This window comes from Dermacentor albipictus, chromosome 9 (assembly GCF_038994185.2).
Source record: "Dermacentor albipictus isolate Rhodes 1998 colony chromosome 9, USDA_Dalb.pri_finalv2, whole genome shotgun sequence".
NCBI lineage: Eukaryota > Metazoa > Arthropoda > Arachnida > Ixodida > Ixodidae > Dermacentor > Dermacentor albipictus.
In genome coordinates this window covers 52,837,087-52,857,913 of record NC_091829.1, presented here as the reverse complement: position 1 = coordinate 52,857,913, position 20,827 = coordinate 52,837,087, and the positions used below count along the sequence as shown (strand labels likewise).

At 48.0% G+C, this 20,827-nt stretch overlaps 2 protein-coding genes across 3 annotated transcripts in view; one reads left to right on the top strand and one right to left on the bottom strand.

Annotated features, from left to right (window-relative positions):
* The window catches only part of LOC135918290 (uncharacterized), a 343,130-nt gene that overhangs the window by 275,804 nt on the left and 46,499 nt on the right, over positions 1-20,827 (bottom strand). The gene's annotated exons all lie outside the window — the stretch shown is intronic.
* Positions 1-20,827, top strand: part of LOC135918288 (uncharacterized) — a 73,068-nt gene that overhangs the window by 23,639 nt on the left and 28,602 nt on the right. The window contains exons 4-5 of the mRNA XM_065451948.2: positions 10,248-10,299; positions 20,339-20,433. Of these exons, the coding sequence (XP_065308020.1) occupies positions 10,248-10,299; positions 20,339-20,433 (147 nt within the window). The remainder of the gene's footprint in view (positions 1-10,247; positions 10,300-20,338; positions 20,434-20,827) is intronic.

Sequence of the window (20,827 nt, the reverse complement as noted above, 5' to 3'; positions counted from 1 at the left end):
TCCAGTGCTTATTATTCTATATATGCAAGCTTCTTTCCAAACACTAAAGTTAAAATGTCCCCCTTTGCCACCACATATAAGTTTGGTGTAATGTACTTACTTCTAGGCAACATTTGGTTGCTTAATTTTGCTTAAGAAAAGATTTTGCAAACGCTATATTTGAGTCGCGCCCATTTACCTTCTCATACGGATTTACCTTAGTGGTTTTCTTACTTTTCCTAAGCTTGTTGTTTGCGTGCGCTAGTATTTATGAGAAGGCTGCATGCTAAATGTGGCACCACTCGTAAAGCACAGTCACATGGCTCTTGAGCACTTCAATGCCCAAGTCATTGAACTCTGGCCGCAAGAAGCCTACGAATAGCCTCTCATTTCTACCGAATAAAAGCGTAATATAAAATAGAATTAACCAGAAGACATGAAGAACCAAAGCGTATTATGGTCATTAACGCTTGCAATCACTTGCGGAGGGAATGTCTTACAAAGGCTGTATATATCCACACGAAATAAACATTGTTTCGTAAATCTGATCTGGGGTGCTATGCAGGATGGCGAAACTCGGGATCTTCACGAGCTCTGGCGATACCCCAAGATGAAAGCACGAATGGTACCGAGAAACAGCTTATCTTTCGACAAGCCTCCAGTTTCATTGGTTTATCTAGATTCACTCTGGCTGGCTATCATTCCTTGGGGGTTGCCTTCTGGGTGGTCGACAAACTGGGGCTCACGTGATCATACTGTCGGTGCATGGTCGTGCCTTCTTTCACTTGTTTGTCGTTCCACCGAGTGCATTACATACAGAAGCAAGTTGTAAAACAAATGCATTTAGTACAATATTATTTGTTACTTTAACGTGGTTTAGAAGCATTTTGAAGCTTACGAGATGTGCACTGAATGCGTCTTAGACTAATTTGTAATTTAGTACGCTTCACATTAAACCACGAGGGAACGCTGTAGTGGCGTCATCAACGCATTCACCGGGCAAGCATGGCGGCTAAGTATCAGAGAGGCCCAGTGTAAACAAACCCTTACAACGAGCTTGCAGTGCGCGACGTAGTGATCAGGCTCGACGATGGCCACTATTTCTTGGATAGTTCTGTTCCTCCGTGGGCAATCTTCCCGTGCACCCGGTAACACTGCCAATAGCTTCGGCGATTTTACAGATCGCAACGCGCACCTACTGTTCACGGCGAAGTGCTGAAGAAACAACTTCTCCGGTGCTGCTTCTGCGAGTGCGCTGAGTTCCTCCACTCTGCGTGACTGCGAGCGTCACGAACATTACATAGTGTGGGCAAAAGGCAGACATCCTATATAGCTACGATGCGACAAGGAGGTGGTACCGACGATGGATCTCGCTACCAACACAGTGAAGGAGACATCGACAAACTGCAGATAAGTATATTTCTACTGTTTCATATTTAGCATAATAAGAGTGCACGGATTAAGTCACTTTCGTAGTAACGAACTGAATGGCCAGCAGTTTAAAGAAGGCAGTGAGAACCAATGAGTGTTCGTTCTTTTACATGCAAGTGGGCCCGCGAAAATATGGAAAAGATGAAGGTAACCTTCACTAACTTGGGGAGATAACAGAAATACATGAGTGACATTAAGCCAGCAAAATTTATGAAAGAGTATCTTTATCCAAGCGAAATATCAATAGCAAGTACTGATATAAAGCAGGAAACTTATGCAAAAAATTACCGACGATTACGTTACTTCCTAATGCGAAATTTGAGCGCAGCAAATAAGCTGTTTCACCTTTTCGATAGATTGAGGTAAAGAAATCGAGCAACACATGTATGCGCTATCACAGAATTTTTTTTTATTTTTCACACGTATTCCTTTAACAAAGACTCCACTAACAGTTCTTGACAGTCATGAAGGAAGCTTTGTGGTCGGAGAAATAGACTGATATATGTTCGACTTGGTACACCAATGCTTGATTCTCAAAGACGAGATCTATACAAGTGCCTCGCGAGGTTGTCACAGCCGTGGGACGCGTTACGAGCGAGAGGAACGGGATGTTCTCCCGCATAAGTGTTAGGAAATTGCTGTTTGTCTTTATGTCAACATTAAAGTCCCCCACTACTAACATCGGTGTGGATCGATGGACGGTTAATGCGAGTTGCAGGAAGTGCACGACGTCTTTCGTGAGTGCGGTAGCGGACTCACGAAAGCGGTATCAGTCGGTCGCTGCTAGCGCTGGGGGGATGAAAGGGGGGCGGAGCTGGTTACGAGGCCGACGATAACGCCGACGACGACGCGAAACCCAGGAACGGACGCCAAAGAGCCATTTGTGTAGCCAGCCCTCCTCCACAGTCTCTCCTCCTCCCTTCCATCATCCTCCCTCGCCCGGAGAGCCGACAGCGCGCATGCGCGGCGGCGGAGCAGATTCGTCGGCGAGCTGGTTACGAGGCCGACGACAACGCCGACGACGACGCCGACGACGACGCGAAACCCAGGAACGGACGCCAAAGAGCCATTTGTGTAGCCAGCCATCCTCCACAGTCTCTCCTCCTCCCTTCCATCATCCTCCCTCGCCCGGAGAGCCGACAGCGCGCATGCGCGGCGGCGGAGCAGCAGATTCGTCGGCGAGCTGGTTACGAGGCCGACGCCGACGACGACAACGCCGACGACGACGCGAAACCCAGGAACGGACGCCAAAGAGCTGCGCTCTAAAATTTCATGGGTTGAACAGCAGAAGGCATTACCGAATCGTGATCGCCACGTTACCGATATCCTTGAAAAAAGTCTAGAATCATTGCATTCTACCAGTTATGCAATATGGGACATAAACCTGGAGGTTAACAAAGAAACTAGAGATGTCAAGGACTGTGCAGAAAGCGAAGTAACAAAAATTGTTGGAGATAGCATTAAGGCAGGAAGACAGTGGCGTAGTAAACCGTGACAACTGATATGCTAGTTGAGATTAAGAAAAAGAAAGGAATCGGTAGGCAGGCCATGCACGTTCATTGTTGTTGCCGATTCATATTAGGTGATTACATAAGCATGACGGAATGTATGTCAAGGAGAGAGAACTACAGCCGAGGATGGTAGAAAATTGCGTAATGGGACAAAAATATGATGTTTGTAGGCATAGGATGCAATCAGCTCGTATAAGACGGGATTGTAGGGTGAGGCATTTGTTTGGCAGCGAACAAAAATAGGTTTGTGGTGCTGACAGTAGAGACTCATGAAGGTACGGGGCCACCTCAGCTGCTGGCACACTAATCACCAGGACAATTGGCCCGGAAAAAGAAAACCCCAGTTATGAAAAATAAAGCAGCGTTGCCCCAACGAATTGTTTTATTATGCATACTACACTAGAGGATTCCACAGTTAAGGGCACTTAGTACTAATAGTGCAACGAGCGTTTTTATTTGTAAATAATGGTTTGTATGCGGCTCATTCATTGCAATACACTTTTTTGCAGCAAAACATTCTGCTGCTGGGGGCACTCAACCGCCTGGTGGCAGTAGGCGAGCGCCAGGCACGTGCTCTTGAGAGTGTGGCAGAGGTCCAGAGGGCTGCTCTGTAACAGTAGTATCGGTGCCCTCACTGCTCTCCTGTCGAGCCCACAGAAGACACCTTATAAAGGAGCTTTCAGTTTAATATTTTGTTTATTATTCAAGAACATGAATAAAATTATTGCAGTAAACATTGTGCTGTGCATATTAGGAGACTTGTAACATGCACTTGGTGTCCCTTCAAAATAGGCAAAAACGTAAGACAACCTGTGCCACTCTTGGACCATGTAAATAAAAAATACACTGATGCAGCATACACGTCATCGTGCTGTTTGTTCTTTCTATGTGCAAGAATACAGTGCGTGTTGATTAGCCACAAAATGAATGGTGTGTGTAATTCAGAATGAAGACAGGAAACAGCAGGAGCTTAATATTGCTATCACCTATAGACTGTGCATATGACTGCAACACTCCCCGATTCAAATGTGCCGTTACATGCATGTTCGATACCACATGTTCTTTAACGTTGTCTCATAATTGCATGTACCATATTTCACACATCTTAAGCCCTTGCATAGCACACTTCTGATGTATCCATTTCATAGGCCAAATAATTGTACACTTTGTCCTTTTGTGTTGTATGAAAAGCAGCGTCCTTTACAGTCGGATAAAACTTCAGAAGACAGGAGAGACCCCACCCAGATGACCAAAGCGCAGTAGCCGATTGCCTACACGTCTAAAGAAATAGTCCCTCTGCAACGAGCAGGTATTAGTCTGTCCGGCAGCACGATGTCAGTCTAGAGTGCGTGCCCATTGGTGCAGGCTTGTGTTCACCTGCCTTGAAGTGCAGATTCCGCAGCCTCCTATAGTTGTATACAACTATAGGAACACGTAATGCCTTGCTCCAGTTGCATAGACTTCTGCAACTTAATAGCACACAATGATCAGGAGCAGAAATCTGTAAAGGCATCCAAGCAAAGCTGGCTGGCCACACTTCCATTATGAAGGGCTGAAAAAGGTCTCGCCAAATATTCCCATGACGTCCTTGAAAAAGAGGTGGTGTTTGGCACTTCTTTAGAATCAAAACAGATTACACTGAATGTTGTGTAGCACGTCAAAACAAACTGAGCTTGGTTATTTGCACAGCATGTAATGGGAGGTTGTGCTTCACATAGGAAGCAAACTGCTCTGTCCAGTACAATTTTGAGGCCGGTATGGCACCTATTATGTCAACAGTGTCTATATACAGATTACACTTTTCACAGGCCATTGATTTCACCATTATTTTTTGTGATGGTTCTTTCAATCAGCGCTTGTATTACATGAGCAGGTGGATTTGAAAGCAAAGCTTTGTTTGCAAACCTTCCGACTTCCATAATTGTGTGGCAAGGCACTGGCATGTTGTCGAATAGCTCGCACTTCCTCGGTCCTGCACCAAAGAAGCCCAATGCTCTATTTGAAGTTGGATCGCACAACAATTCAACGGCACACAAAGAAGTGTAACACACACAGCAAAGCATTCTGCTGTGTGTATTTCTCTTTGTGTCCCGTCGAATGGTTGTGCAAATAAACTTCAAGCTACTATACCAATACACCGCCCTCAACCTCACCAATGCTCTAGTTATTAGGCCACAATGGTGCACATCATTGAAATTTCCCAACACAAATTAGCTCTCCAAAAAAATCACAAATGTTAAATTTTGCAGCGCAGCTGTATGTATGCACGTGCCATATTCTTTACCACTAAATTCGCAGGAATCAAAGAGGCAAGCATTAAGCAGCCTTGCTGCTGCCGTTACCATTATCATCATGACACCAATGGAAAGACAGTGCCACGTTTCAGTAAAGGGAGTGCTGGAGGGAAAGGTGTGACAGCGAGGGCTTAGAATAAAAATAACGGTTACGAGACATGTTGAATGCCAATATATGCTGCATGTCGCTCAGCCTACTTTGGCAAGCGTTTACTCATTTGGGCATATCACGTTTTGTGTAATCATTGCTCTAAAGCTGTACAAATGGTCTATTTGCTCTGCAATTTTTATTTTTATCATGGTGGGTTCAAGACCCACTTTTCATTGGCATCTGCACCACATTTCTCCCGATATGTAATTTTGCCTTGGCGGTTCCTGACATCTTCACGTACAGAGAGTCCTGCAGAGTATCGGATGTGCATTGTACTACTGCTTAGGAATTAGAGCCCCATTATGAGACGAAAATATACAATTTATCCATCCAGAATAACGCCGCCCCCCCAAAAAAGAAGATGCACTGAACCTATGGCACATACATCGACAGTGAACAGAGCAAACAATCTGAAGTATTTTCTTCATGCAAGCCAACACACTAAGATTCTCAATGCATTTTCATTTCGCCACAAATGCATAGGCACAACCGGCTTGGCGCAACATCCACATCTCGCGCTGCAACAAATTGTGCAATGCCTCGCTGTTTCATAGTGCGGCCGATAGATTACGCATGACCAAAATTCAGCATTGTGCATACTTAGTAACTTCACCAATGAATAACCCCAAGTTCTTTAAGAGATTACGATTCATAGGTTACTTCACACAATTTGTGATGTCCATTTATCTATTTATACTTAACCTCTTTCCCAAGAAAGTGAGCCATTTGGAAGGCACCCTGACAGACAAGTAGAACAATCGGCAAAAATTGATCAACCAGCGAAAAAGTCTGTTAATCACAGTAACGCTGACATTGAAGGCGCCTTCATTCCTACGTACGTTCCGTCGACACACCCGACTACGTTCGTAACGTTCCCATTAAGTAGGAAGCATTCTTTTATATATGCGCGCTCCGCCGCAGTATTCTGGAAAGCTAGCCACCGCTTTCGCACTGCCGCATCGATAAGCGCGTCAGACACATCTCTGACACAGTTGCTAACAGTAGTTTGATGGCGTCCAATGTAACGCTCGGCGCCGACGCTTCCCCGAAAACTCCCAGTCCCGTAGAAACGGAGGGCACAGATGACTTGCTCTACGACGGTGAGCTCGTCACACAGCCAGCGCACTGATGTCTTCGACAGGCGAAAATGACGCTGAAACTTCCCGTCGGTCATACTGACGCTTGCTGCCGCTGGATGCAATGAAACAGGCTGATGCTGCCGCCGCCATGTTCCCGAGTTGAACTCGGAGGGGGTTTCGCGATGTACGAGTTTAGCACGAGTTCGCCTGTCAATCAAAACCAGAGGTCACGCCCCGCGCGAGGCATGTAACTATTGCGCGCGCACCCACTACAGTTGGGCCACGCCCAACTTATTTTCCGGCAACAGCGACGCGGTGTCGAGCGCAGAAGCATCAACAATCTTGACCGCCGACATAAAACACGCACAACGCACCGTCGTCGGTGATGTACTGAGCACCACTATCAAAAACAAAGCGTTGACTGTCGCTGGCTAATGCATACGTCTTCTCGGGCTGAGATGGCCGCACAACACGGTTTCATTGCCTGCATTGTGGCGCGTAGCGCACAGTAAATAATTATCGGCACGTCACTGTAGCTGCTTGCAAGGCATCGATGCGTCGAGGGGGACGACGATGCTGAGGAATGCGTATTGCAGCAGTCGTTTGAGATGGCTGCTCTGTCATCGGTGATGAAACGGAGCCACAGCGTCGTAAACACGATCGGCGTCCGAGAATCGCTCGCTCTTCTAGACCCAGTGTAATGGCATTTCTTCATCACACGCACTGCGCACTCAACACTTCCAACACCTCTCTCCGTTCGAAATCCGATTTCATAACTGCACACAAGAGCCTTCACCTGCAAAAAGGCGAGTGCTGCGATGTCGTTACGGTATCCATCTGCGATCGCTGCTGGCTCCAGCAGAGGTAATCCGCAAGCACCTTCGACGGCACAACACACTCATATACTGCGCACATGCGCTCAGAGGCCCCTTCACTGGGCAAGGGATGACAAGCGATGACCTGTGACGCTGGGTAAGCACGCACTTTTCGCAATGTATCGCAGAGGCTTCGCGCACAAAGATAAACTGGGACATTTTCACTGAACTGCGTCACTACGCACTCTAAAATACCATACCGCCATGTTGCCGACAGCTGTTGAGTCGTTTTTAGTCGGTAAAGCGGGGGCCTGAATAGCCTAGTGAAGCGCCTGCGATGAACAGCCGTACCGCGGCGCTGCGTTTCTGTTAGAGAAAGAGTGGCCATGACCCTCCATGGATCATGACCGACTTTATTGAGAATAGCACTGCAGCGCCCCTAGGCGACTTATCACCGTATGAACGCCCTCGTGCGTGCGACCCGCTTCAATGTACCGCTTCTAAGCTTTCGCCTCACTGTCGCCACACGCGGCAAGAAGTGTAAAATTTGCTCGATCTCCGTTTGTCATCACAAATTTCTAGCGTTGCAAATGAAAAACAGATACCTAAAGAAATAAAAGTGTTCGTTATATTATTTGTTGTATTTTAACCTATTCGTTTGAGTGAAAGTGTAGGTGCAAGAATGCGCCGCATGTACCCTGTTCGCATTCGATGGTGGATAGAAAGACAGTGCCCGAAAGATGAGGCACGCCCTTGACGCGCCCGGGAAAGGCGTGGCAAGCGGCTCACGGCAAGTGTGCAGACAGACAGCGGGGCAGTCACGGTATCGCTAAGTTGCGATAATCCGTTGATAACAATACGCGGCGCTGGCGCGTTTCGTTGTGCAGGACTTCTGCGCTTGAAACGTGGAAGCAGCGTGCCGCGCAGGGTGCGCTCATGTTGTCATACGCGCCTCTTTGTCTACATATTTTTTTGCCTGCACATTCGGCGCGTTCCGCGCTATCTCTGTTCACTGACTGCCGTCGAGCAAACTCGCGTAAAACTCGGGTGAACGAGAAACTCGGCGCATCCTGCATAGCACCCCCGGCTGGCATATGTATTGATGCCACGGCAGCAGTCTAAATTATGCACCACTTTTAAAATTCTAGGACGCTTGTTAGCGCTTGAGTGCGAAATTTATTACTGACTGAAGTTTGTGCACACATTACCCACAGTTTGCGATTTCAGTTTTACCAAACATGGACTTGCCGGGACGCAAAAGAGTATATGGTGCAATGTGGCCGTGGAACATGTTCAAGCACTTCATTAAAGATTTTTTTTTGCAATGATACTATTTGATACACGTGCATTTAACTTTGTACGTAATTTCCTTATAGAGTTCCGACACCTTCTTTATATTCGTTTTTAGTGGCATTTGTTTTTATTCGAGGTGAGGGGGCTAAATGAAGCGCCTCTTGGGAAATTTCATTACAACGCGTAGGATCGCTTTAATATTTGTGATTTAGAACAAAATCTGCAATTTACTTGCATGCTCTGGGCTTTGCGTATTTGAACCAAGTAACATTGTTTTTATTTTATCTAAGTATATAATTCATAGAGCTCAATTTACCCTCGGTGTGCTGAAAAGCATATTGTGATATGGTCATATAACGCTTTATAGCACTTACGAAAGCAATGTTTTCGCGAAAGCTGTATTTACTCCACCTGCATTGAATTTTGCACGCAAATATGACACAGTGTTCCTGGAACATTCCATCAATTGGATGTTTGGTTGCATTTGCAGTTATCCGATGGAAGCTCGGTAAATTTTGCGCTGAATGTACAAAAAAAAACACTCATACCTCTCCGAAGCATATGAACACGTGCACCTTGCAAAGGAAGCCCATAGATCGCACATTTTAAACTTTGGCTACACATCCATAGCGTTTCCATTATGTTCGGCGAATATAAACAAGGTAGTGTTCACACAGCAAAACGCAAAAACCAAAAGCAAACCTGGTATAACGCACAAAAACAGGAAGACACGAGGGTTCCCTAATTATTTGCGACGTTTTAAATTAAGCCAGGAGCGTGATAGTTCCGCCACGCATTACACCTAACATGCCCCAATTTTTTCACAGAATTATAACTTGGTCTCTTGTAGAATTATTCAGGACACTTGGAAACATTGCGGACAATGGCAGCATGACACCGTGGAACGATTTTATAAAGAACTTCTTACGCACTCTGTAATTACCCTACACAGATGAAACGCATATCGGTCGTTACAGCACAACAGTCATCCTAATTCCACGAAAGGAATACACCGTGACTCGCATTGCTAGTTCACCGAGGAGAACAGCAAGACCAGCTACAGGACCTCTATAAGGCGTGAAGGACAAAAGAGTGATCAGTAATTATTATGAGCCCGGCCAGTCATCCTGAAATCTTCGCAGTAATTTGAGATGGTGCTCTCGTATTATCTATAGTTGTAATATCTTTACCCAGGCGCTATTTCTCCGCGTATATAACGTGCTGCTGCATAGTAGAATCAAATGAAATCAAATCGAATAATTTATTTGCCTGAAAGAAGGTCGTGCATTCAACTTCCGGTCGAGATGACCGCATTCGATTGGTCATGAATCAAAAAAAGAATTTCAAAAAAGAACGAAAAATAAACGTTCCCGTAACGAGCTTTTCGTACACGACATAATAGTCCCAGGTGGTAGCAATTTGTCCCCAGCTCTGTCACATTTACATAGGAAGGCAAGCGCCATGCATGAATCATCGTAAGGCTTGTCCGCCGGGAGCTGGCTAAGATCCAATAGCGCTTTTTAGCCATACTGAACTGTGCCGCTTTCTGCGATAACTCTTGAAGAAACGAAATGTCACGGGACCTCATTCATATTCCTGTTTCAAGCGGAAAAGATGCATTGAAAGTGCTTAAAGGCTCTAATACCTTTATTTTCGGCAATAATGTACTTCTCGTTATCGTTCGTCTTTTTCAGGCATTAAAGGATGACAAGCCTTTCTACGAGATCGACATGGGAAACGTCGTGAGTAAGTCATCGTTCAGACCATGTTCCAGGGTACCTGCACCAAAATGGATCGAGACAAAAAGCTCGCAGATCTCACGCACTGCTAGAAGTGATGTTACGCGAAACATATGGTAGTAGCCGGCTGCCGAGGATCCTTTCACGTTCTGCATAGAGTTACCAGTACACGCAATGTCTGTGGGTGTGCGACGGGAGCTTGGGCGCATGTAACCTCAGAATAAAGATGACGACGGTGAAGATGATCGTACGGCCGCGATGGCATGACTTCTACCGCGGTTGTTCGACGCGAATTAAACGAGATGCCACTCGTTAGGTTCTGTATACGCCGTCAACGGGGGTTATCGGTAGAAACGCGGATATTACCATGAGCTGCGACAAAGTGTTTAGCATTTCTTACGCGCCAATCTCCAGGTCATGTAGTCTACGTTAAAATGACATCTGTACTCTGGCGAAGAAATGTTAAAACCCCGTAAATCAGGGCTGGTTGCGCGGGCGGCACAACGTCGCACGGTACCAACATGGCGTTATTAAAGCACTTTGAGCGAAGTTCCGAGGAATGCGGGCCAATGCCGGAGACGGCGCAGTCTAACACACCGCTTCCAAGGCACGGAGCTGCCACCACAAAAGAGGGCAAGAAGGAGGCGCTTGCCGCGATCGGGAACCTTTCGATCAGCTAGCTTCCTTTGGAACGAAGGAAATATGCGTGTTTGATCGGGGCCGAAAGACGCCCCAAAGAGCCTGAAGCATTACCATACCGGAATACTAGAATACATACATGAATACAGTTTTATTACACTAATAAATCCATGCTCTCCAGCAGCTGTGAATAACCACTGCCTGAGCGATTGGCTCGCAGTCGTCTTCTATTTCTTTTTGAAGGGGGCGGTCCCCCGCCATTCAGAATAAAATTCAGCTTTGTTCAGCTTATTATAGCATCTTTAATGCGCAAACGTCACTTGAATGCTGTGAGATTTCGCGGTTTTTTCGATTTTGCGTGGCAGTCAGGCGAAGTGGGCGATGCCCGACAACTTCTTACCAACAGCAGAGGGGGAGAGAGAAAGAGAGAGAAAGAGAAACAATTTTATTGAGCCGAGCTCGACATCATCTTAGGCACCGTCGATAGAAGTGGTTCCCTCTTCACGGGACCCATATGCTTCCCTAGCCGCATGGTCCCTGGATATCAGGACGAGCTGGTCTTCCAGGGCCGGGCTGGTTAGCAAGGTCTCCCATCACTCAGTAAGGGTGGATGACGGATGGGGTAGGGTAGTGGGGCGGGTAAGAGGTGGGGGGATCACCTTGTTGAAATCGCATACTCCAATGACGTGTTGGAGCGTGCCTAACTGAGTTTTGCAGAAATTACATTCCCTCTCGTACCTTTCCGGCTACATCTTCTTTTGAAGGTAAGGGTGCGGGATGGATGCTGCCTGTATCTGCCTGTAGATCGCTTGCATTTCTCTGGTAAGCGATTTGTGAGGATCGGGGTAACGGCGCCTCTTCATCTTTCACTGGTTCGTAATGTCCCTATAACTAATTATGGACTGTGGCTCACCTTCCTCGCTCTGGGTAAGTTAGTTGCCTTCCAGCCCAGAGCGAGCCGGTGTCCATATCAACTCAACTTTCCTTTCAGGTACGTCGCGTTTACTCTTGAGAATATCTAGTGCCGCAAGAGGCACCCACCCCTTTCTGTAGCTGTTATACGCCTTTTGCCACTCAGTGACAATTCTTCCCACCTTGGGCTGCGCGAGTGCCATCGCTATCGCGGCCTCTTCTGCCACTTCCGGAAAAGATGTCTTGATGGAGTCGCAGGTTACGAGCACATCCCCCGTCGTAACAGTAGCGTGGCTTTCGTTGAAAACTTGGGTAACCAAGCGTCTGCGAAGAGAGTGACCCCTCTTCCTCTTCTACACTTTGACCTAAAGCCTCCGTCAAGGCCGCTATAGGAGCCGCTCTGCGGCCGTCGTTATGACCCGACCTCATGTTTGAAGGCAGTGGCCTACTGTCGATTTTATGCGCCCATAACCTGGGTAACGGCCCCGTTTCCTCCCGCTCAGCCTCTTGCCAGCCCAACTTGCAAGAACGCGATGTCCCGCCGACGTCTGACTGAGTCGAACTCTTTGATTAGACAGATGAGCTTCTACTAACTATTCAACGACGTTGTGCTTGGCCATACCAAGAAGCTTGTCGGTCGAAGAATGCTTCGGCATGCCCAGCGCCATCTTGGTTGCCTTGCGTATAATGACGTTCAACTGGTCGCTGCCTGTGTTTAGTAACTTGAGGTACGGCGCTGCGTAAACGATGCGCGATGTCACGAACGCCTGGACGAGCGTCAGTGCATAGTCCTCCTTCAAACCCGTTTGTCTGTTTGTGCCTCTTCTGATCATGTTCAAAATTTGTTCCGTTGAAACCTTAATTTTGTCGATCGACGCCCCCGCCTTGCCATTGTTCTGCAAGATGACACCGAGGATACGTGCTTGAGTTGTGGGGATTATGGTGGTCCCATCGATGGTGATGCGGACGTTCTCTTTATCTCCTTTCTTTCTTCTTGGCTCGATAACGAGTACCTCTTACTTCTGTAGCGAGCAACTGAGGCCGCACGATTTAGCGAACTCGTGCACGGTCTTTGCTACTCTTTGCCACTCTCGGTTAAAAATTAAATTGTGGGGTTTTACGTGCCTAAACCAGTTTCTGATTGAGGCACGCCGTAGTGGAGGACTCCGGAAATTTCGACCACTTGGGGTTCTTTAACGTGCACCTTAATCTATGTACACGGGTGTTTTCGCATTTCGCCCCCACCGAAATGCGGCCGCCGTGGCCGGGATTCGATCCGGCGACCTCGTGCTCAGCAGCCTAACACCATAGCCACTGAGCAACCACGGCGGGTGCTCTCTGAAGGGTCTCCTCCATCCAACTTTCCAACCCTACCCTCGACATCCACACAGTGATATCGTCTGCACGGAGAGCGTGATCTATGATCTCCATGTTTTAAAGCAAAGCGGGGAGAAGGAGGAGTGCCAGGTTGAAGAGAAACGGTGAAAGAAACGATCCTTGCGGGATGCCTCTCTCCCAGGGCTGTCGGTTTCGACTTCTCTTCCATTTTGATCGTTGACGTTCTATTGCTTAAGACATCCTGAACATACTTCAATGTTCGCTTTCCGCACCCCATTTGGTGCAGATTACGGAGAATACTTTCGTGTGTGACGTTATCGAAGGCCCCCTTGAGATCCAGCGCCAGGATAGCTGTTCGCGTAGGAGTCTTCGCTTGCTTGATGGCCAGCTCGTGTAGTTGCACCAAGGCGTCTTGCGTGCTCAGGTGCCTCCGGAATCCGTACATAGTCGGTGGCATCTCATCAGTGACGTCCAAATGTCTCTGTAGCATCTTGAAAACGATACGCTCAACCACTTTCCCCACAATCGACGTACGCGAGATGGGGCGCTCATTGTCGACGCGGAGTGGTTTCCCCGGCTTGGGAATTAAATACACCTCCGCTTCTTTAAACCTTCTCGCAGGAAGCGTTGGCGAGGTTTAGCAGTTCAGCTCTGCTTTTGTCGCTCATATTTTTTGCATCTTGCATGCAACGCCGTCAATTCCCGGTGGTCTGCCTTGATTACTTTCATCGATGGCCGCAACCAGCTTCAGTTCGGTGAAGGCTTCGTCTATCTCGACGTTGCTATTCCCTTCATACTTGTGAGTGGGGTTACCGCTCTTCTCGGTCTTTTAGGTATTTACTTTTGAGCTCACGAATGAGCTTCTCTCCATCCCCGTCGTAACTGTTGATCGTTCGTATGAGGTCTCGAACGCGTGCGCTCTTGCTTTTTAACGAATCTATGAGGTACCGCAACAGCTTCCAAGACTTCTTCGTAGACAGTGTGCCTTGTAGTTCGTCACACATCTTCATCCAATTTTCCCTGCATAGTTTGTCCGCATACTCGGTCACCTGCCTATTGAGCGCGTGTGTACGTATGCGAAGCTTCATCTTATGTGTTTGCCTCTTCCATCTGTGCCTTACCGCCCACATGTGGCTATGCCTGCTGTCTAACAAGGGAATTTGCGTGGTCGTAGTAATCTTCTGCGTAATTTTTTTAGAAATTCGCGTTGTTTTTTGGCCCACGCCTCATACGTATTGGTGTCTTGGTGCTCGTCCTCGCCTTTACTGTCTGTGGTTCTACGTAACCGGTCCTAGTCTGTAATGCTCGCTTGACCCAGTTTCGCCTTGATGTCGGTGCCCCCGAGGGTTACTCATATTATATCGTGACCCGAGCTAAGATTTCCTCCCGTGTAACGCCAAGTTACGTCGATGTTCCCCCGAACTAGCGTCAGATCAGGAGTGGTGTCTGATTGTGCTAGTACCTGTCCTGATCGGTACACCCGGTTCATTAACCACCTCCATGTCGTGATCCTTTATAGCTTTTACCAATTGGTTTCCTCTTTTGGACGAATATTTGTAAACCCACATCGTGTGGGTGGCGTTGAAATCTCCGAGCAGTAAAATCGGTCTTGTTCTCTCTTCTTAAAATGCAGTCCAATATGGTGCCTTCAAAGTCAATGACACTGCTGGACGGTCGCCAATAAGCATTTAGGAAGAAAATGTTTCGTCACCCCCCACTGTTCTGCTGTGAATTTCGATTAGCGTATGTTCGCAGCCTCAATGAGCGGCCACGTGCTCTGAGGCCACCATGTTGCTGCGGACGAAGAACGCAGTACCCTTTTCGTTAGGGTCCGTATACATAATGTATCCCGCGAGCTTGGCTCGGCCGTTGGTCTCTGGTAACGCTATGATATCCGGTTTCTGGTCCAATATATGAACGTATAGTTGTAACTCCCCTATCTGTTTCTACTACTCCTACAGTTCCATCGCAATAACGTCGCAGTCTCTTTCTGCTTTCCTTTAGTCTTCGTTATTTTCTACTTCATGAGTGGTAGATTTGCGCACGAAACCAACTTCTCGCAGCCTGACCCGTAGATTAAGTTGTGATGACTTCACCTTGGCAACGGTGAGAGGCTTATTTTTTGCATCCGACGTCATGAGTCTAAGGGAGAGTTTGCAGCATTTGGCCCCCACATTACCCATTCTTACTGTTAGACTGTTCACTTGCGCAGATATATGATAAACTCGGTTGGAGATCTGCGTAAGCATGCTCATGACCGACCCCATTGTAGGAGGAATGGCAGCCTCGGCCTTCTCTTTCTCCATGGTAACAACTGCCGTTTCTGTCTGTGGAGCTTGCGTCACTGACTGCGTCAACGCAGGTGTCGTGATCAGCGCTGGTGGCGTGATCGGCGTCGTCGCCGCTTTAGCAGCGCTGGTGGTGTCTCTCTTGGGCACTTTCCATTTACCTGCATTTCTCATTTATTTTACCTGCATTTATCACATTTCTTTGTTCTACTGAGCGTCTGGTTGCGATCCATCATTGGCTTTATCTGACTGTTTTGGCTATTGATTTGATTGTTCTTCCTCTCTAACATCTGCTTGAGTTCCAAACAGTGTCTACATTCGTGGTCTTTGGAAGGGCGCGAGGAGAGGAGGGCAGGGAAATTGTTATTGTCAAGAGCGACGGCAGACCCCGCTGCCAAGCCCATCTGTTTCTCGGCGCCGTTGCTCCGCCGGGTCTTCGACTTGGACCTCGAACGAGATTCGCACCTGCGAGCTCCAGCTGCTGACGATGACCTGGTATCGCTCGTGTTTCTCCCTTGCCTTGTCTGGGAGCGGCTGCCACGCTGTCTGCTGCCACGCTGGCCCCCTCCGCTGCTGCCGCTGCTGCCGCTGCTGCTGCCGCTGCTGCTGGCGCTGCTGCTGCACCAGTTCTCGTTGCTGACGTTCCCAACGCCATTTACGAACGACGTATGGCGTCTTGAATCTCGTTGTACACTTCTTCTCCGCGGGGAGGTGGTTGCCCCCTAAGAGGCTTCACTTGGGGTTACTGCAAACGTGGCTTTCTTCGGGATTCTTCATGCCGCAACCACGACATATCTTGTCTTCGGGGTTAGGACAAACGTCCATCCGCTGACCGAGGCGACCACACCGGTAGTACATATCAGTCTGCTTGCGATACAGCGAACACTCGACCAGCAGGTTGCCGTATCTGATGTAGTCAAGACTTTGTCGCCGTCGCATGCGATGAGCGCTGTTGTCGCATTGCCGATGCGGTTCGCTTGCATAGCAGTGGGATCATACCCTTGAACGATGTAGTCGTTGATTTCTTGAATAGTGTCCGTCATCGGGGCACCCCTGATGACGCCCTTAATGATGCCGTGGGGGGCGGTTTCGAAGGCGCGGACATCGTGTGCCATGTCGTTGATAGCGAGGCTTCTTACTCCCGAGTTGCGGTCTGCATTCTCTCGTTAAGGCGTACTGATAACGACTATGTTTTGCTGTTTGCTCGGGCAGACAACATCTTGCGTCACGTTCGCAGCTGCAACGATGGCTCGGCTGATCTCGAATCTAGATACTTCCACAAGGTTCAGAACTTCGCTCGGACGCATGACAATCTGGATATCTTGCCTCGGCAACACAGGCATCCCCGCTGCCTTGAGCAGCTTGGTGTTGAAATTTTTCCGCTGCGGGCGACGATGCCCGGCAGCCGCCGGCCCCCCATCGACCGGCGTTAGATTTGCTTGCTCTCTCGCTCCTGGGTCTTCCTCTCCTCGGCGACGCGCCAGCCGGTCTTCTTGGAAACTTCCTCCGGCATTATTTCTTCACCCTCCAGTTCCACACGCATAGCGGACGCCATTTTCTTGAAGTACTTCGCCTCTAGGTCCCCCGCAAGGTCGATCACTCCGCCGGAGCACGCCGGAGCCCGCATGAGCACGGCCGCTAGGCCCTTCTTTCTTTAAGCTTAGCTCGCAGCGACACAGTGCTCGTAGCAAAAATCCTCGCAAATCGGAAAAAAATGGTTTCCCACCTTAAATTTTTCTATCCACATGGTCCTTGTAACTTCACGGATGCCGTTGTGTGAGAACTTGCATCAGCTGGGGTGAATTACCGGGCTTTTTGCCGAAAAATCAAGGAGCACATGTGAGACACGTCAGGTTATAAAATGGCTCATAGCCATATCTATAACAACAAAGGGCCAATGACGAAAAGGCGCCGAATCAGAAATAAATATTTTTGCATTATTCAGTCTAATTACACACAATGACTGCACATCATATCACTTGGGGAGCTATGACGGTTTCATGACGTCTTATGGTAGACAGGCGAAATGGGTGTGGCCAAAAAGATTTTTTTTTGCCAATCGTGGAGGGCTGATTGCCGAAATGGAATAGAAAAGTCGGGAAAAGCTAGACGTTATAGCGCCCCAGACCGGTGTCGCTAAGCTGTGAGTGGACTAGCCGCCGTGGTTGCTCAGTGGCTATGGTGTTGGGCTGCTGAGCACGAGGTCGCGGGATCGAATCCCGGTGACGGCGGCCGCATTTCGATGGGGGTGAAATGCGAAAAACACCCGTGCGCTTAGATTTTAGGTGCACGTTAAAGAGCCCCAGGTGGTCGATATTTACGGAGCCCTCCACTACAGCCGACTTCATAATCAGAAAGTGGTTTTGGCACGTTAAACCTCATAATTTATATTTGTTAAATTTTGTGAGTTGACTCCAGGTGGCTCGACTCTCTCGCAAAGGTGAAGGGCAGGTCCACTGAATTTTTACAGCCAGAGTTTTTTTTTTGTAATCCTTAGGCTGTCACCGATTTCAGGTGTCGGATTGGTGGCTGGTATTAGTGATGAATGATCACCGATGGTCCAGTCGCACACTCAGTTTCGAGCTCTCACGCCAGCGGCGTTGCTGGACCACGTCGCCAGCTTCCATTGTTGCAGCCCAACATGAGCCCCGTCTCTCAGGGGCCTTAGCCCCACACACTCTTAGCCGAGCTCAATCGTGGAGCGAGGAAAACGTGACATGAGAAAAAACGGATAACTGGCTGAAAAAGCCACGCAAAACGATTGAACCTTAGACTGCTTTATACCAAAGGTGACCTTTATTTCATAATAACTGATTAGTAGTTTCAGAGGGAAAATCTGGGACTCCGACACAGGTTGCGTTGCAGCCTGTTCCTTGATTGACATTCCATACCGAGAACGCCGGCGCACGGCGTCGTTGAGCGATAACGATTGCGGAGTCCCCGTATCAGTGGCGTCAACCTCTGAATTTCGGATGGCCTCATATAGGCCTCCGAATTTTCCATAAAAATGCAGCAAACATTTGGCAAGCAATCAGTTCTTGCCGAACGCCTACTGGTTAACCCGTTTCAAAATTCAGCCGTTTATCAGATAGCGGTGATTGCACGCAACATCCCGCACTTTAGTTGAAATATTCAGGTGTTGCAACAAAACATTCGCCTGGCGTCGTTCAAAACCCTAAATATATAGCGTTCATCCAAACAGCGACCAAGCATGTAGACCAATGGCTGCGGTATTTCAACAAAAGTTCACAGCCAAATTCCAACTCAACTTTCCGCATCGTCAGTATATGTAATGGTTGACCTTCATAAAAATATCCTGTTCGTGCTCAGCATTTTTCTTCTTTTTTTGACAAAATGAAGGCCAAAAAAAGAAAGCTGGAACTCTCTACCCCGAGGCGAAAAATGAAAGACAGACTGGTTTAGCGGTACGCTGAATGCGTGTCAGAACACCCGCATGGTGTGGTTCCCCGCCCACGGTATGGCCAGTGAGACCGAAGCAAAAACCGTCGCGCTTTGCCAGCGCCCAAACAAACGATTAGATAGATTAAGGTTGCGGCTACCACGTCCGCTCCGTCAGTCTATGTCAAACCGCGTAACCGAAGTGATCGGTTATTCTATCGTTTTTTTTTCGCTTAATAGTGTCCCGATATTCAGACAGCTGGACAACTTGTTCTGTATTTGTGCCGAAATTGCCTCTCAGCCCCTCTCTTGTTCTTATATATTTGCAATTACTCTTGCTACCGCTCGTGCGAATCCGATATCTGCTCTTGTTAGCCTGCTTACCTTTCTTTCTTTTTAAATGTTTCTTTGGGAATCGCTGTATCCGAATATTGGAACATCCGACTGACCAGGTATTTAAACCGTATATCATAAGTATCTGTTGCTTCGAAGTCGGGCAACAGGATAACCAGATTTCGAGACTCGATTCACATCCCTCCGGTTAAGCCGGATGGCCGGTTTGATGATTAGTCGAAAGCTCCAGTCCATACCGTGATGGCACTCTGACGACAGTGCCAAAGCCACAGCGCGAATCCGCCAAGAGCATACTTAACACTGATTCGTATGTCGATGCTATTATTGACAAGATAATCAGAATGCTCCCTGCAAGCTTGTTGTATGCTAGGCCACAGCCTGTAATCAAATGGGGTTTCTGCGAAGATTAGAGAGTTTTAGCCCAGCGGGTTTACGGCCAGCGGAGCGGAGCGGGCGAGCGGAGATGCGACTGCGCATGCGCACCACGCTGAGGCGGCCAGCGGTTTTACGGAGCAGCGTTTACGCCCGCTGGAAAGCACTCCCCAGCGGAGGGTATACGCAGCGCGCGAGCGTGCGTAAGGGCGCGCGGGCGTGTATGGGAAATGCAAGACGGCAGCCGCGAACATGAACGCCGGCAGTTCTGCATCGAAGACGGCGACTGCCGCGCTGACCCGTACATTAGTACTCCGTACATTATTAAGAAATAATGCACTGAGAACATGTAATATATCTTTATTCAACATTTCTTGCATAATAAAAGCAAGCGTAATTCAGTTTCATTTCTCAGTAACTCTTATTCGAACCACTAGGTGGGGCAGCAGAGCGCCCCGCTCTTTACTCCGCTCGAGCGGGTGATCCGCTGGGCTAAAATTCTTTTTTCGCGAGCCGCTCCGCTGGCGCAACGGTGGAGACCGCTCCGCTCCGCTGGCCGTAAACCCGCTGGGATAAAACTCTCTTATATATATATATATATATATATATATATATATATATTTGCTAACACCCTACTCGATTACAGGCTGTCGCCTACCACATAAAACATGCTTGCCGCGAGCATTCTGATCCTCTTGAGATGGCTCTCTATCGCCAATCTTAACTTTCTTTCTCATTTCCCAGACTTCGCATGGAATTTTCACATCCAAGTCGTGGATCAAGTGCTTCTTGGGATGAGCATCACTAGAGAGACTGCTTCGCGGCCGGATGATGCCTGGGTAAGTTATTGCGCAAGTTGGCATTGTGTCATAAACCAATACCTTGCCCAATATTGGCAAATGGTACAAGCGACCGAAAGAAATACAGGTGTAAAAAAATGTGGCTGAGATGAAATCACGAAAGACAGCCTGAATTAGAGTCAGGCTGTCATGCCACGAAAGAATGACATTACACTTAAACATTTCAGTACACCGTCTACACAGAAACATTGCGATGCAGATAATTTTTTTAATTTATTTCCAACACTGTTTCAGACGCCGCTTAGTCTTGGATGACAGGGCTACAAGGTAGGCAATCTCTGCCTGACAATGGCTCTGTGACGCATACACTACTCACATGGACTGGGCGCACATATATACAGGCATAATAATATTAGAATAAATGGCACACTGA